General features: G+C 40.2%; 1 protein-coding gene across 1 annotated transcript in view; it reads left to right on the forward strand.

Annotated features, from left to right (window-relative positions):
* Positions 1–18543, forward strand: part of khdrbs3 (KH domain containing, RNA binding, signal transduction associated 3) — a 184555-nt gene that overhangs the window by 64518 nt on the left and 101494 nt on the right. Inside the window, 1 exon segment of the mRNA XM_034094620.2 lies at positions 12473–12591. Coding sequence (XP_033950511.1) covers positions 12473–12591 — 119 coding nt within the window.

Below are 18543 nucleotides of genomic sequence, written 5' to 3' on the forward strand. Positions count from 1 at the left end.
TCGCTTTGATTGTGTTTGTTCCAGCATGTTCTTCCAGATGGAAACTGGAGAATGAGAATGCAGCGTTCATGTTTGAGCATTTCATTCACTTGACCCGTAATTGCAAAATAAAAAAAGAATGAGTCCGTCTGCCGCAGAAAGCATCTCGTGCATAAAACAAGTGGACGAGAAGCTGCCGATAAAACTACCGTTGTGCTATTTAGCCGAGATGTGTTTTTATTGCCTCAGACGCTCGCCGGAGGAGAAGAGAAACTCACCGTGTTCCAATATTCTCCTCAATTATTTACGCCATAAAACACACGAAGGTTTTCTACGCAGGTGCCTCCTCCTGTCTGCGCCGAAATGAAAAGCGACTTTCATAAATACACATGAATATAGAAAAGTTGTCAGTGTTGCCGGTGTTTCTTGATAAGGACTGCGAGCGGCATGCCCCGGACAAACAAATCAAACAGTAAAACACACCGAGTTGTTTAATTGAAATGTCAGATGTTTCTGCTATTATTTAAGACCAAAGGAGTCGCTATGAAGAGTGCACACAGGGCGATGTAACTCCTGACAGGCTGTCTTAACTGCAGCTAAAAGGTTTCTGTGAGAGAGTGTTTTGCCCTGGAGCCGTCTCCTAGACAAATACCACATGTTGATGAATACCTGTATATTGACCCACGAGCGCTAACAACGGTGGCATTTAACGCTCATTCATATTATTGATTCCATCACACCAGCTGCTTAAAGAGGCCTTATCATCCTTTTCGGGGTTTTCTCTTTCATGTAGCGTGCACTACATACTGATATACACCTGAACATCATCAGGAGAGGACTCTTTAAAGTAGAGACACTACATACTGATATACACCTGAACATCATCAGGAGAGGACTCTTTAAAGTAGAGACACTACATACTGATATACACCTGAACATCAGCAGGAGAGGACTCTTTAAAGTAGAGACACTACATACTGATATACACCTGAACATCAGCAGGAGAGGACTCTTTAAAGTAGAGACACTACATACTGATATACACCTGAACATCAGCAGGAGAGGACTCTTTAAAGTAGAGACACTACATACTGATAAACACCTGAACATTAGCAGGAGAGGACTCTTTAAAGTAGAGACACTACATACTGATATGAACCTGAACATCAGCAGGAGAGGACTCTTTAAAGTAGAGACACTACATACTGATCTACACCTGAACATCAGCAGGAGAGGACTCTTTAAAATAGAGACACTACATACTGATATACACCTGAACATCAGCAGAAGAGGACTCTTTAAAGTAGAGACACTACATACTGATATGAACCTGAACATCAGCAGGAGAGGACTCTTTAAAGTAGAGACACTACATGCTGATATACACCTGAACATCAGCAGGAGAGGACTCTTTAAAGTAGAGACACTACATACTGATATACACCTGAACATCAGCAGGAGAGGACTCTTTAAAGTAGAGACACTACATACTGATATACACCTGAACATCAGCAGGAGAGGACTCTTTAAAGTAGAGACACTACATACTGATATACACCTGAACATCAGCAGGAGAGGACTCTTTAAAGTAGAGACACTACGTACTGATATACACCTGAACATCAGCAGGAGAGGACTCTTTAAAGTAGAGACACTACGTACTGATATACACCTGAACATCAGCAGGAGAGGACTCTTTAAAGTAGAGACACTACATACTGATATACACCTGAACATCAGCAGGAGAGGACTCTTTAAAGTAGAGACACTACATACTGATATACACCTGAACATCAGCAGGAGAGGACTCTTTAAAGTAGAGACACTACGTACTGATATACACCTGAACATCAGCAGGAGAGGACTCTTTAAAGTAGAGACACTACATACTGATATACACCTGAACATCAGCAGGAGAGGACTCTTTAAAGTAGAGACACTACATACTGATATACACCTGAACATCAGCAGGAGAGGACTCTTTAAAGTAGAGACACTACGTACTGATATACACCTGAACATCAGCAGGAGAGGACTCTTTAAAGTAGAGACACTACATACTGATATACACCTGAACATCAGCAGGAGAGGACTCTTTAAAGTAGAGACACTACATACTGATATACACCTGAACATCAGCAGGAGAGGACTCTTTAAAGTAGAGACACTACATACTGATAAACACCTGAACATTAGCAGGAGAGGACTCTTTAAAGTAGAGACACTACATACTGATATGAACCTGAACATCAGCAGGAGAGGACTCTTTAAAGTAGAGACACTACATACTGTTCTACACCTGAACATCAGCAGGAGAGGACTCTTTAAAGTAGAGACACTACATGCTGATATACACCTGAACATCAGCAGGAGAGGACTCTTTAAAGTAGAGACACTACATACTGATATACACCTGCACATCAGCAGGAGAGGACTCTTTAAAGTATAGACACTACATACTGATATACACCTGAACATCAGAAGGAGAGGACTCTTTAAAGTAGAGACACTACATACTGATATACACCTGAACATCAGCAGGAGAGGACTCTTTAAAGTAGAGACACTACGTACTGATATACACCCGAACATCAGCAGGAGAGGACTCTTTAAAGTAGAGACACTACATACTGATATACACCTGAACATCAGGAGAAGAGGACTCTTTAAAGTAGAGACACTACATACTGATATACACCTGAACATCAGCAGGAGAGGACTCTTTAAAGTAGAGACACTACATACTGATATACACCTGGACATCAGCAGGAGAGTACTCTTTAAATTAGAGACTATACATACTGATATGAACCTGAACATCAGCAGGAGAGGACTCTTTAAAGTAGAGACACTACATACTGATATACACCTGAACATCAGCAGCAGAGGACTCTTTAAAGTAGAGACACTACATACTGATATACACCTGAACATCAGCAGGAGAGGACTCTTTAAAGTAGAGACACTACATACTGATATACACCTGAACATCAGCAGGAGAGGACTCTTTAAAGTAGAGACACTACATACTGATATGAACCTGAACATCAGCAGGAGAGGACTCTTTAAAGTAGAGACACTACATACTGATCTACACCTGAATATCAGCAGGAGAGGACTCTTTAAAATAGAGACACTACATACTGATATACACCTGAACATCAGCAGAAGAGGACTCTTTAAAGTAGAGACACTACATACTGATATGAACCTGAACATCAGCAGGAGAGCACTCTTTAAAGTAGAGACACTACATACTGATATACACCTGAACATCAGCAGGAGAGGACTCTTTAAAGTAGAGACACTACATACTGATACACACCTGAACATTAGCAGGAGAGGACTCTTTAAAGTAGAGACACTACATACTGATATGAACCTGAACATCAGCAGGAGAGGACTCTTTAAAGTAGAGACACTACATACTGATCTACACCTGAACATCAGCAGGAGAGGACTCTTTAAAATAGAGACACTACATACTGATATACACCTGAACATCAGCAGAAGAGGACTCTTTAAAGTAGAGACACTACATACTGATATACACCTGAACATCAGCAGGAGAGGACTCTTTAAAGTAGAGACACTACATGCTGATATACACCTGAACATCAGCAGGAGAGGACTCTTTAAAGTAGAGACACTACATACTGATATACACCTGAACATCAGCAGGAGAGGACTCTTTAAAGTAGAGACACTACATACTGATATACACCTGAACATCAGCAGGAGAGGACTCTTTAAAGTAGAGACACTACATACTGATATACACCTGAACATCAGCAGGAGAGGACTCTTTAAAGTAGAGACACTACATACTGATATACACCTGAACATCAGCAGGAGAGGACTCTTTAAAGTAGAGACACTACATACTGATATACACCTGAACATCAGCAGGAGAGGACTCTTTAAAGTAGAGACACTACATACTAGTATGAACCTGAAAATGAGCAGAATATGTCCGAACACAGGTTTCCATGACCCACTGTTAATCCAAAGATTTTTCTCAGAGAATAAAAAGGTATCTGAGTCGTCTATAATACAAAGTCTGCGCCAATTTATTCCAAAGTGGGAGCCCATGCTGGGGTCGGAGTACCCTTGAACGTCCAGAGGTCTTGGATAATTAGTGCTTGAATCAGTGCTTACACCAGGGACAAAGTACTTCTCATTATATTTGTTAGCTGTGAACTTTTTCTTCACACATATTGTTTTCCAAAGTGGCGCCACTGCGAGCCTCCAAACGGCCCTATTAAATATCTGCTGACTTGACGCTATTTTTCACATTTAAATTACAGCAACACTTGCTCCCACCACTTTTATAGTAATCAGTTAGGAAATGAAACAAGGGTACTTCAAAGAGTAAACATGCCCTTATTTAGCATTGCCAAGCATTTATACCCAATGTGTATGTTAATAGATTGGTGTTTCGTCCCAAATGCTCCAATTGAAAAGCCAGATTTGGTGCATATGTATTCTTGTTGCATTACAAATCAGAAGTAATCGCATTACATTCACTACATGTAATAAAAACAGGTCCTTTCCACTGTTCTTGAGACGCTTCGTACGTCTTGTCCGGTAACAAGCGATACACCCAGTGTGCACATGCTGTATTTATGATGTATCGCACCACTCAACATGAAATTGGTAGACTTAATGACCCAATTGCCTCCGTCCCCAACGCGACTCTAGCTCGCAGCTGAAGTCATGCATAATCCCACAAAATCTACCCGGCTTATGCATTTTAAATGAGGAGACCTAAATCACAGAGCTGCTTTTAAGTGAATCCATTTCTAACAGAAAAGCAGACCTCTGGGAGAGCGTCCCGCATGTCGGGGGTCGTGTTGTCGCCATTATACGGCCTGTACATATCTATTGCTAATGCACGCCGCGGTTGTTAAGGCGACATATTTGATTGCAGGAAAAAGCCATAAAATCCCAGAAAGCCGGACTTTTCTCTCGCCTTAAAGTTTTATTACAACTCTGGTATTAAGGTAGTGGTTTTAGAATAATCAATATATTTGCTCTGATGCATTCACGAGAGATCCAAATGCAATGAATGTATAAAATATTACATTTTAAACACTATTATCGACTCTTCTATCTGCGCTCCGGAGGATACACTTGCCCCGCAGTATATATTCATATATTATTAGATATTTATGTGCCTCCATTTCCCCTGATGCATCTCACACATTTGCATTCCTTCTTTTTAATTCGAGTGATTTACCTTTTTAGTTTTTAAGGGTTAGAGGTGCACATGTACACCGTCGAGTGCTTTGTGAAGTTAATCAGGAGCCTGACTGAAACACACAAACAGGACCACTTACTTAGCAACGTGCCAACGTACCTACTTACTTACTTTCTCACGTACTTTCTTTCGTGCTTACTTACCTACTTATATACTTACTTATTTCCTTACTTCCTTACGTACTTCCTTCCTTACTTACCTACTTACTTATTTCCTTACTTCCTTATGTACTTCTTTCCTTACTTACCTATTTGCTTAGGTGCTTACTTACTAACCTACTTGCTTACTTACTTCCTTACTTACTTCCTTCCTTACTTACCAACTTACTTATTTCCTTACTTCCTTATGTACTTCTTTCCTTACTTACCTATTTGCTTAGGTGCTTACTTACCTACTTCCTTACTTACTTCCCTACTTACTTCCTTACGTACTTCCTTCCTTACTTACCTACTTACTTATTTCCTTACTTCCTTATGTACTTCTTTCCTTACTTACCTATTTGCTTAGGTGCTTACTTACCTACTTGCTTACTTACTTCCCTACTTACTTCCTTACGTACTTCCTTCCTTACTTACCTACTTACTTATTTGCTTACTTCCTTATGTACTTCTTTCCTTACTTATCTATTTGCTTAGGTGCTTACTTACTTACTTCCTTACTTACTTCCTTACGTACTTACTAAATAAAAATGACCTGCAGGATGCTTGAGAGCAGATACACATGTCTGTCTGCAGAGAGGAGAGTCCAGCCTACAGACAGAGGAATCAAATCATGTATTTTCCTAAACCTCCTTTCCTAACCTCAGTGAACCATCCGGGGTAAAGCAAAGCCTGAACTACACACACAGGACCACGCACCTACGTACCAACATACCTGCTTACCTTCTCACATACCTACTTGCCTTCTTATATACTAACTTACCTACATGCTTACTTACTTCCTTACGTACTTCCTTACTTACTTGCCTACATACTTACCTACTTGCTTACCTACTTGCTTACTTACTTCCTTACGTACTTCCTTACTTACTTGCCTACATACTTACCTACTTGCTTACCTACTTGCTTACTTACTTCCTTACGTACTTCCTTACTTACTTGCTTACATACTTACCTACTTGCTTACCTACTTGCTTACTTACTTCCTTACGTACTTCCTTACTTACTTGCCTACATACTTACCTACTTGCTTACCTACTTGCTTACTTACTTCCTTACGTACTTCCTTACTTATTTGCTTACATACTTACCTACATACTTACCTACTTGCTTACCTACTTGCTTACTTACTTCCTTACGTACTTCCTTACTTACTTGCTTACATACTTACCTACTTGCTTACCTACTTGCTTACTTACTTCCTTACGTACTTCCTTACTTATTTGCTTACATACTTACCTACATACTTACCTACTTGCTTACCTACTTGCTTACTTACTTCCTTACGTACTTCCTTACTTACTTGCTTACATACTTACCTACTTGCTTACCTACTTGCTTACTTACTTCCTTACGTACTTCCTTACTTACCTGCTTACATACTTACCTACTTGCTTACCTACTTGCTTACTTACTTCCTTACGTACTTCCTTACTTACTTGCTTACTTACTTGCTTACATACTTACCAACATACTTACCTACTTGCTTACCTACTTGCTTACGTACTTCCTTACTTACTTGCTTACATACTTACCTACTTGCTTACTTACTTCCTTACGTACTTCCTTACTTACTTGCTTACATACTTACCTACTTGCTTACCTACTTGCTTACTTACTTCCTTACGTACTTCCTTACTTACTTGCCTACATACTTACCTACTTGCTTACCTACTTGCTTACTTACTTCCTTACGTACTTCCTTACTTACTTACCTACTTACTTACCTACATACTTACCTACTTGCTTACCTACTTGCTTACTTACTTCCTTACGTACTTCCTTACGTACTTCCTTACTTACTTGCTTACATACTTACCTACATACTTACCTACTTGCTTACCTACTTGCTTACCTACTTGCTTACTTACTTCCTTACGTACTTCCTTACTTACTTGCCTACATACTTACCTACTTGCTTACCTACTTGCTTACTTACTTCCTTACGTACTTCCTTACTTATTTGCTTACATACTTACCTACATACTTACCTACTTGCTTACCTACTTGCTTACTTACTTCCTTATGGAATTCCTTACTTACTTGCCTACATACTTACCTACTTGCTTACTTACTTCCTTACGTACTTCCTTACTTACTTGCTTACATACTTACCTACTTGCTTACCTACTTGCTTACTTACTTCCTTACGTACTTCCTTACTTACTTGCTTACATACTTACCTACATACTTACCTACTTGCTTACTTACTTCCTTACGTACTTCCTTACTTACTTGCTTACATACTTACCTACTTGCTTACCTACTTGCTGACCAGATGCTATTAAATGTACAAATTCTGTCTACAGCATATTGACATCACTATGTAACACGTGTGCTTCTATTGGCTAGCGCTCCAACACATTGTACGTGATAGACTAAGGGGCGGGACATCTCTAAGAGGTTGACCAATCACAACAGAACAGGCCAGCTAACCAATCAGAGCAGAGGGTGAAAAGACAGGCTTGTAGGTTGATAATACATCAGCATCAATATATAATATATGGAGTCAAACGCAAGACATCTAAAGTGGAATATTCTCATTCATTGATTCCTCTTGAGAGAGAAATGACTTTAAGAGCTTTATCAACTCGCCGAGTCTCTTGAAATATCACAAGTCAGCAGTATCGTTGAATGGAAGCGATGCACCGCACGATACACACAAAGGAGGGCAGCAATATCAATCGACAGAGACTTGCAGTGGTTTTCAATGAGCTCCAGATTCCATGGCACTGATAGAGGTCTTCATTGTGCCCGGCGAATTAGGACACGCCATTCACTATCCGGCCGAACCCGAGGAGTCCCGTGGAGCTTTAAGGGAGAAGACAACGGGAACATTGTGCACTGTTTAAATCTCGCTTTTGAAACAACTCAGAGTTTGACGTGGTTCTCAGTTCACGTGTCTCTCAGAGACGCCTGCATGGACATGATCTTTTAGAAGAGTTTAGTTCATTTAGGATTTGCTTAGAAGAACAGCTTCTGATTGATAGCTGTGCAGATCGGGGGTTCATTCCGACTTGATTCTCCTCATAGGCAAGTCGGATGAAATGACTCTTCATGTCTCCACTACATCAACATGTGTCCCCTCTTCTTCACGTCTCTTCTATTTCAACATGTGTCCCCTCTTCTTCATGTCTCTTCTACATCAACATGTGTCCCCTCTTCTTCATGTCTCTTCTACATCAACATGTGTCCCCTATTCTTCATGTCTCTTCTACATCAACATGTGTCCCCTCTTCTCCATGTCTCTTCTACATCAACATGTGTCCCCTCTTCTCCATGTCTCTTCTACATCAACATGTGTCCCCTCTTCTTCATGTCTCTTCTACATAAACATGTGTCCCCTCTTCTCCATGTCTCTTCTACATCAACATGTGTCCCCTCTCCTTCATGTCTCTTCCACATCAACATGTGTCCCCTCTTCTTCATGTCTCTTCTACATCAACATGTGTCCCCTCTTCTTCATGTCTCTTCTACATCAACATGTGTCCCCTCTTCTCCATGTCTCTTCTACATCAACATGTGTCCCCTCTTCTTCACGTCTCTTCTACATCAACATGTGTCCCCTCTTCTCCATGTCTCTTCTACATCAACATGTGTCCCCTCTTCTTCACGTCTCTTCTACATCAACATGTGTCCCCTCTTCTTCATGTCTCTTCTACATCAACATGTGTCCCCTCTTCTTCACGTCTCTTCTACATCAACATGTGTCCCCTCTTCTTCATGTCTCTTCTACATCAACATGTGTCCCCTCTTCTTCATGTCTCTTCTACATAAACATGTGTCCCCTCTTCTTCATGTCTCTTCTACATCAACATGTGTCCCCTCTTCTTCATGTCTCTTCTACATCAACATGTGTCCCCTCTTCTTCGTGTCTCTTCTACATCAACATGTGTCCCCTCTTCTTCACGTCTCTTCTACATCAACATGTGTCCCCTCTTCTTCATGTCTCTCTACATCAACATGTGTCCCCTCTTCTTCACGTCTCTTCTACATCAACATGTGTCCCCTCTTCTTCATGTCTCCTCTACGCCAACATGTGTCCCCTCTTCTACATCAACATGTGTCCCCTCTCCTTCATGTCTCTTCCACATCAACATGTGTCCCCTCTTCTTCATGTCTCTTCTACATCAACATGTGTCCCCTCTTCTTCATGTCTCTTCTACATCAACATGTGTCCCCTCTTCTTCATGTCTCTTCTACATCAACATGTGTCCCCTCTTCTTCATGTCTCTTCTACATCAACATGTGTCCCCTCTTCTACATCAACATGTGTCCCCTCTCCTTCATGTCTCTTCCACATCAACATGTGTCCCCTCTTCTTCATGTCTCTTCTACATCAACATGTGTCCCCTCTTCTTCATGTCTCTTCTACATCAACATGTGTCCCCTCTTCTTCATGTCTCTTCTACATCAACATGTGTCCCCTCTTCTCCATGTCTCTTCTACATCAACATGTGTCCCCTCTTCTTCATGTCTCTTCTACATCAACATGTGTCCCCTCTTCTTCATGTCTCTTCTACATCAACATGTGTCCCCTCTTCTTCATGTCTCTTCTACATCAACATGTGTCCCCTCTTCTCCATGTCTCTTCTACATCAACATGTGTCCCCTCTTCTTCATGTCTCTTCTACATCAACATGTGTCCCCTCTTCTCCATGTCTCTTCTACATCAACATGTGTCTCCTCTTCTCCATGTCTCTTCTACATCAACATGTGTCCCCTCTTCTTCATGTCTCTTCTACATCAACATGTGTCCCCTCTGTGGAAAGAGACTCTGAAAGTTTCAGGAACAAATATTCTCTCTCTTTTTGATCCATTTCTATAAAAACCTGTCTGAAAATGATCCGATCAGATTTTGGCCACTTGATGATGTCATAACGATGTGTTGTCTTGTGTAGCCATTAGCCAATCAGCAACAAGGTACCCCCCCCCCCCCCCCCTTATCACCTGAATCTCCTCTAGAGCTCCATTGAGTTCTTTGTAACCAAATCTCTCTCAGAGGGGCGTGGGGAGGGGCTCCTTGTCTTCATCTAAAGTAACAGACAGAGAATCAGCACTTTGGAAACAGGGCTGAAACAGAGGGGATTATGGGTAATGCTGCAATGATCTGTTTGGTGTTTCAGCCAATCAGAGACAGGCTTTGTATATATCTGAGAGCTATAATATATTAATGAACGACAGTATAATAGGGGACCTTTAAGTAAAAACATTGAATGACTCACCTTGCTCACAATCTCCTAATACTGAATATTTTGAGGACAACGCGTGGTGGAATCAGAACACTCTTCTTGGCATGTTGCTAGGCGATGCATTCATATTAATGTTGTTCTTTTCTCCGAACGTGTGCACTCGCAGCCCCTCTTGGGATACAATGCAGCTTAACATATCTCCATCTCCCTGATACTTCTTTTATCCTCGTTAAAACTCAAATCAAAGGTTTTCAAATGTTATAATGCCGATATGTTCAGCCGTTTTCTGACATAATTGAAAAATGTGGTGTTTTGATGAGATATTCGAATGTTTTCAGATTCAAACAGATTATTTAGCGTGAATTTCATCATCATCACATCTCCATTCGAGGGTGACATGTCACGTAAAAAGCATCATGACTTCTTCGTTTTAATCTCCATTGAAAGATGGTTTTAAACAAGAGAATGAATCGTTCACCCTCTGCTTCACCCTTTCCCCCTGCTGAGCTTTTAGCCTGAAGTCTTTGTCGCTTCCTCCCCACACCTCTCAGCAAAACCATTTTCCTGGCACTGAAACACAGATGTTATCCATCTGATTAAGCATTCAAGGTTACATCTCCAAATACATCAAAGTCTCCCAAAAGAAAAAGCGTGACAGCCAACATTTTAAACTGGCTTTAACTTTAACGTGTTCGGGTTGCCTAAAGGTGCAAACTCAAATGTCTTTCCCATCATTTGTCTTCCCAGTTCGGTCAAATGAAAACGTATTGGCGTAAACAAGACTCAGCCGATAGAAGGGATTATTGACACTGAAAGGATCTACTCGTCTTTGTTTACAAGGACTAAACGGGTTGAGGACATCTGCCCAGGAAAATGAAAAGCCAGTTGAGAAAAGCATCAACATTGAAAAAGATAGTCGGTTCATTGTTTGAGTCGTTTCAATATTCTCAGTGTTCTTGCTTTTCATTTCTGATGTTTTGTTTTAATGCAGTAAATCTGAAAATGTCAACTGAGGATGTTCAAACTTAATCCTTAAATGTTATGGACTGACGGAAACAATCACATTCAACCGATTTGGAGAGTTTGGGGGACAACAAACTCCCATTGGAGGGGAACGTTGGGATTTCATAAAACACTACAAGAAAGGAAAAAGCGCAAAAGGGCCCATTTAAAGTAATAATGCTAAGCTAGGCTAGCCATCTACTGTCACGATTCTTGTGTGGTGTCACGTTTTTACTTTTGTGTCTGGTCGTGGGTGTTTTGCTTTTCTCCTTGTCATGTTTTCCTCCCTGTGTATTGTCTGGTCTTTTCCCCTGTGTTTTCCTGTCTGTCGTTAGTTTCCCTGGTGTGTCTGATTTCCTGATTGTGTTCACCTGTCACCCCTTCGGTGTCTCCTGTGCTCATCAGCGCCAGCCCCGCCCCTGATTGTTCCCACCTGTGTCTAGTTACCCTGTGTTTAAATTCCCCTGTCTTGCCATGGAAGGTATTGTCTCTTGCTATCAGGTCTATGCTCCTTGTGCTCTTGAACAAGTTTGATTCCTCACTACGCGAGTGCTTTCAGTTTTTGTTCTCTATTTTTGTCATCTCGGCGAGAGATTTGATAGTTACCTTTTTTGTTGTTCAATGCTGAATTTGGAAAATAAAGTATCTTACAAATACTTTACCTCTGTCTCCCGGGTCGTGCACTTGGGTCCTACCTCCTAAGTGTCTGAGTTCGTAACATCTACTCATTCCAGCACTAGTCATAACACACACAGCTTTGTCTTGGAAATAAAGCAAATACATATATTTCCCAGTTGAACTTTTCTTAGTCATTCGACTGTCATGCACTATTGCTACTTGTCAACACCGACTGATCCCCTTTTCTCCTTTCTTCTTTCTAGAGATCGAAAAAGTTCAGAAAGACGAGGACAAGGATGACGAAAAGTTCATCGACGTCGTCATCAACAAGAACATGAAACTGGGCCAGAAAATTGTAATACCAGTCAAGCAGTTTCCTAAAGTAAGTTCTACAGAACCACATGTCATCCTACAAAAATGTCATGTGCATATATTCAGAATTTAAGATGTTGGTATTTATAGATAATGATGCATCTCTGGTTATGATTAACATTCCCTACGAGATGCCACTTGACACATTTTGTTGACGCTTCGTGTTATTCGATGTAACATTTCCGGCGTACAGGCAGGATGTTTGCTGACAGAACTGGGGTAGATAGTATTATGTTAAGGGGTGTTACTTCCTGCAAGAGTTGTTCAAGTGTAAATCCCACTCTCCTTCATTACGCTGACCTTGGTCAACGACGCTTTGAGCTCTCGGTATATTAATTTGCCAATGAATATTTATGAATATATGATTCAAAGGAATTATCTGGTGGTGGATTTCATTTTCTTGAGTGTGTAGTTGACTTACACCTCGGTTCTGGGGTTTATTTCCAACTTCTCGAGGTCTTTTTCTCATGACTTCGGAAGGTGAGAGTACGTATAACTCAAGTCCAGTGGTGCAAGTAACTATGTTAATTAACTACTCAAACACAATGTTGCTTTACTTGAGTATTTAAGGGTTTTGCTACTTTGTACTTTTGCTCCACTACATGTATTTAATCCCTTTAGTGACTTTACAGATGTGGATGAATGATGTGAAATATAATCAAGTGTTGAATCAGACTTTAGTTCCACCTGGAGTAAATCCACCAGCTACCCTGCAGTCTACAAAGTCATTCAGACTAGCTGCTCCTTCACCAGCTACCCTGCAGTCTACAAAGTACTTCAGACTAGCTGCACCTTCACCAGCTACCCTGCAGTCTACAAAGTACTTCAGACTAGCTGCACCTTCACCAGCTTTGAGAACACTTTCATGATCAATCATTATAAAACATATCATATATATTATTCTGAAATGGACCAATCTGCACAACGACTACTTTTACTGTCTTTCACTATATTTAGATGAGAATACTTTTCTACTTTCACTTGAGGAACATTTTGAATGCAGGACTTTTACTGTAACAGAGTATTCCTACACTCTGGTACTTCCACTTTTACTCAAGTACTAGATCTGAGTACTTCTACTTTTACTAAGTACAAGATCTGAGTACTTCTACTTTTACTCAAGAACAAGATCTGAGTACTTCATAATTTTACTCAAGAACAAGATCGGAGTACTTCTACTCTTACTCAAGTACAACACCTGAGTACTTCTACTTTTACTCAAGTACAAGATCTGAGTACTTCTACTTTGACTCAAGTACAATATCTGAGTACTTCTACTTTTACTCAAGTACAATATCTGAGTACTTCTACTTTTGCTAAAGTTCAAGATCTGAGTACTTCTACTTTGACTCAAGTACAATATCTGAGTACTTCTACTTTGACTCAAGTACAATATCTGAGTACTTCTACTTTTACTCAAGTACAAGATCTGAGTACTTGTACTTTTACTCAAGTACAAGATCTGAGTACTTCTACTTTTACTAAAGTACAATATCTGAGTACTTTTACTCAAGTACAATATCTGAGTACTTCTACTTTTGCTAAAGTACAAGACCTGAGTTCTTCTACTTTGACTCAAGTTCAAGATCTGAGTACTTCTACTTTTACTAAAGTACAATATCTGAGTACTTCTACTTTAACTCAAGTACAACACCTGAGTACTTCTACTTTTACTCAAGTACAAGATCTGAGTACTTCTACTTTAACTCAAGTACAACACCTGAGTACTTCTACTTTTACTCAAGTACAAGATCTGAGTACTTCTACTTTAACTCAAGTACAACACCTGAGTACTTCTACTTTTACTCAAGTACAATATCTGAGTACTTCTACTTTTACTCTAGTACAATATCTGAGTACTTCTACTTTTACTCAAGTACAAGATCTGAGTACTTCTACTTTTACTCAAGTACAATATCTGAGTACTTGTACTTTTACTCAAGTACAATATCTGAGTACTTCTACTTTTACTTTTGGTACTCACACATATATATATATATATATATCGGTATATTTGGATTAGTTTGACTTGAGTAACATTTTGAATTAGTGTTGTCACGATACCAACATTTTGGTTTCGATACCGATACCAAGTCAATAATTGCGATTCCGATTCTTTTTCGATACTTTTCTTAAAAAAAGGGAAACACGGAATATCGGCTTTAAAATGAGGAATAAGAGATGATTTTAGCAGTCAGAACAACTAAAGCAGCAGTGTTACTAAGAACAGAAACGCCAAAGAGTCACATCTAATATAAATATATAAAAGCATTTATTTTAATTGTGTAGCAGTGAGTTTAACATTCTGGCAGCACTGTTGAGCATTTTGAAAATGTATTTTCATGCCTCTGTGCAAGGCTTAGTCTTTCTATCTTTATAGCCACTGGTGTAAAGTAACTAAGTTCATAAACTCAACAAGTACTATACGTGGGTACAATTTTGAGATACTTGTACTTTATTTAAGTATTTCAATGTTTCTTTTGCTACTTTGTACTTCTACTCCACTACAGTTCAGAGGTACATGGTGTACTTTTCCTCCACTACATGTATTTAACCCCTTTAGTTACTCTACAGATCTGGATGAATGATGTGAAATATAACCAAGTGTTAAATCAGACTTTAGTTCCACCTGGAGTAAATCCACCAGCTACCCTGCAGTCTACAAAGTACTTCAGACTAGCTGCACCTTCACCAGCTTTGAGAACACTTTCATGATCAATCATTATAAAACATATAATATATATTATTCTGAAATGGACCAATCTGCACAATGAATACTTTTACTGTCGATACTTTAATACTTTTACTTGAGGAACATTTTGAATGCAGTACTTTTACTGTAACAGAGTATTCCTACACTCTGGTGCTTCTACTTTTACTGTCGCTACTTTAACTATATTTTGATGATAATACTTTTGTACTTTTATTTGAGGAACATTTTGATTGCAGGATTGTTCCTACATTCTGGTACTTCTACTTTTACTCAAGTACAAGATATATACTTATACCACCTCCGTTTATAGCCTATGAAAAAAACTAATAGAAAACGAAGGCTAAAGCTAACGTTAGCAGATCGTGATGCTAGTTTGCTTGTTAAGTTAGCTCAACGATAATATTGCGACAAACACTTTTCAGTGCACATCACGCTCTGCGCTCCGACAGGGAGCTCTGCTCTGAACACCTGAACGGCCGTTCACAGACTTCTGGCGTCTTTTTTGTCAACAAGCCGAGGCGCAGCGGCAGTTGCACTCCCACTTGCAGCCATGCTTCTCGTTTTCTCACATGCTCTGGCAGCTAGCGCGTGGCCGCGTGCACGAGAGAGGGGAGGGACTTAGAGCGTGCTTGCAGCTTGAGAGGAGCGGGACTGCAGGCACGCTGCAGTGCAGGGAGTGGAAGCAGAGCGCTGAACACGCACGGCTCTTATTAAAACGGCACTTTTTCACGGGAGTACTTTTCCCCGTCATTCTTAAAGTACCGATACTAATGAAACGGAGGAATCGTACCGTTTTTAACGGCAGGGTATCGCGGTACCTTTCAAGTATCGGTACACCGTGCAACACTATTTTGAATACAGGACTTTTCTTGCAACACAGTATTCCTACACTTTAGCACTTCTCCTTTACTTTAAGATCTGAGTACTTCTCCCCTCTGATGGAGTCCAGTACAGGGAGCTTCCCGTTGACCTCCACATGAAGCCGTTTTGAGCGATCACACTGTTGCTACATCTGAGTGCACTTCAGCCTCGCCCCCACGCACGAGGAGCCTTCAGGTTTTATCGGAGCCTTTTGCTCGATGCATGACAGGGATTTCCCGCTGGGAGCACGATGGGGAGGCTGGTGTAAAAGTGAGAGGCTTCCTCTTAGACGGGAACATCACTCAAGTGTTCACCTCAGCCCTCGGGCGGAAGGACAGCGGTGTGTGGGAAGAGACACGGAGGAAACTCAGTACAGGAGTCAAACTCTGACCCAGTAAAAGCTCGACGGCTGGCTTCACCGTAAGATGCATTCCTGCTCAATATCACTAGAATGTTAATGACATGCACGCGGGGTGTACACATCAACACCCGACATTTGATCTAACACTTTAAGCTCACTCCTAGCTGTTTTTGATCTGCGACATACTTTCACATCCTCAACACTCTTTGGGCGAGAAAGGAGGAAACAAACAACAATAATAAAGTTGTGATTTTTGTGAATACTGATGTACTTGCCGTGAAGACTTGTTCTAAAATGTGCCTCGTTTCCCCTTCTCTACATCCTTGAGTATTCCATGTAAGCACTGATTTGGTGAATAATGTGGCAGGTATAGATAGATATAGATAGATGGATGGATGGATAGATATAGATGGATAGATGGATGGATGGATGGATGGATGGATAGATATGGATAGATAGATATAGATGGATAGATAGATAGATATGAATGGATGGATGGATTGATATAGATGGATAGATGGATAGATATAGATGGATGGATGGATAGATAGATATGGATATATAGATAGATGGATGGATGGATGGATGGATGGATGGATGGATAGATATAGATGGATAGATACTAAGATATGGATAGATGGATAGATAGATATGGATAGATGGATGGATGGATGGATGGATAGATAGATATAGATATGGATAGATGGATGGATGGATAGATAGATATAGATAGATATGGATATATATATAGATGGATATATATATATATATATATATATATATATACATATATATATATAGATACTTTATTGATCCCAATTTGGGAAATTATTTTGTTGCAGAAGTGTGTTCAGACATTAAAATACAATACTCACAATACTTAAAAAAGTGGAAAATAAACAAAACAATGTAACATATCGTGGATAATTAAAATGAAAAGTCAAAGATACTACAGTATTATATGGTATCTACCATGTTTACCAATTTGTCTTAGCATTTTAGCATGCTGCCATTTACCTATTAGCCCAAAGTACGGCTGAGGCTAACGGGAACGTCAACAGTGTGGCAGGTATTGGACACAAAGCGTCCCTGTTACCAGCTGCAAATTACGTTCATGGTTGGTTTTGCATCAACTCTGAGAAAGGTACTGACATGCACTCTGATAAAGAGGGGACGTGTGTGTGTGGCGTGGTGTGCGTATCATCTGGAGTCTGTTCTAAGTCTCGCCGTTAAATAGATTTGTTTTGACATCTTTGATAATTACAGTAATCGTCACTGACATTTCAATACTTGCGAGCAATGGGATTTTTTGCGGTGAGAAAGGAGGAAACGTTCAACAATAGAGTTGTGGTTTCATAAATGCGTACCATTCAAAGTTCATGTCGCACAACTTTGATATAATACTTAGCCTTCTTTCAACGTTTCCACATCAATGATTATTACTGTAAGCGCTGACAAGACTGTAAGAGTATCTGTAACCAATGTAGCTTAGCATTGTTAGCATTGTTAGCATTGTTAGCATTTGCTAATCATCACGAAGTACAGCTGAGGCTAATGGGCAGGTCATAAAACAAGCATCTCTATTACCAGCTAATCATCAAATGTAAGCTGGTTGGTTTTGCATTAGCTCTGAGAAAAGTATTGACATGATGGAGAGAGGACATGTATTATTGGTGAGGTCTGAGAGGCGGTGTATTTATGTGTGTCATCTGGAGGCTGATCTAAGTCTGTGAGGTTCACCGCTAAACAGATTTGCTTTGACAGCTTTGATAAGTAGTGCCACTAATACGCTGTTTAGAGCTCCAACAAGCCACCGAAGGAAGACAAATTCAATTTGTTCTATCTGACGGGTGGCAGGAGAAAGAGTGATCGGTCTGACTCGAATGGGTTTTTCTCCTGCGAGCATCACCTTTTGGCTTTGAATTGGCACGTTTTCTACAAATAGCCATTTAGCAGCACGTGCAGAGGTTAAATCCATCCTCCACAAACATCGCTTTTTATCAAAATGAAGCGAGGACAACACGCTG

Source organism: Pseudochaenichthys georgianus, chromosome 11, assembly GCF_902827115.2.
Source record: "Pseudochaenichthys georgianus chromosome 11, fPseGeo1.2, whole genome shotgun sequence".
NCBI classification, from domain to species: Eukaryota; Metazoa; Chordata; class Actinopteri; order Perciformes; family Channichthyidae; genus Pseudochaenichthys; species Pseudochaenichthys georgianus.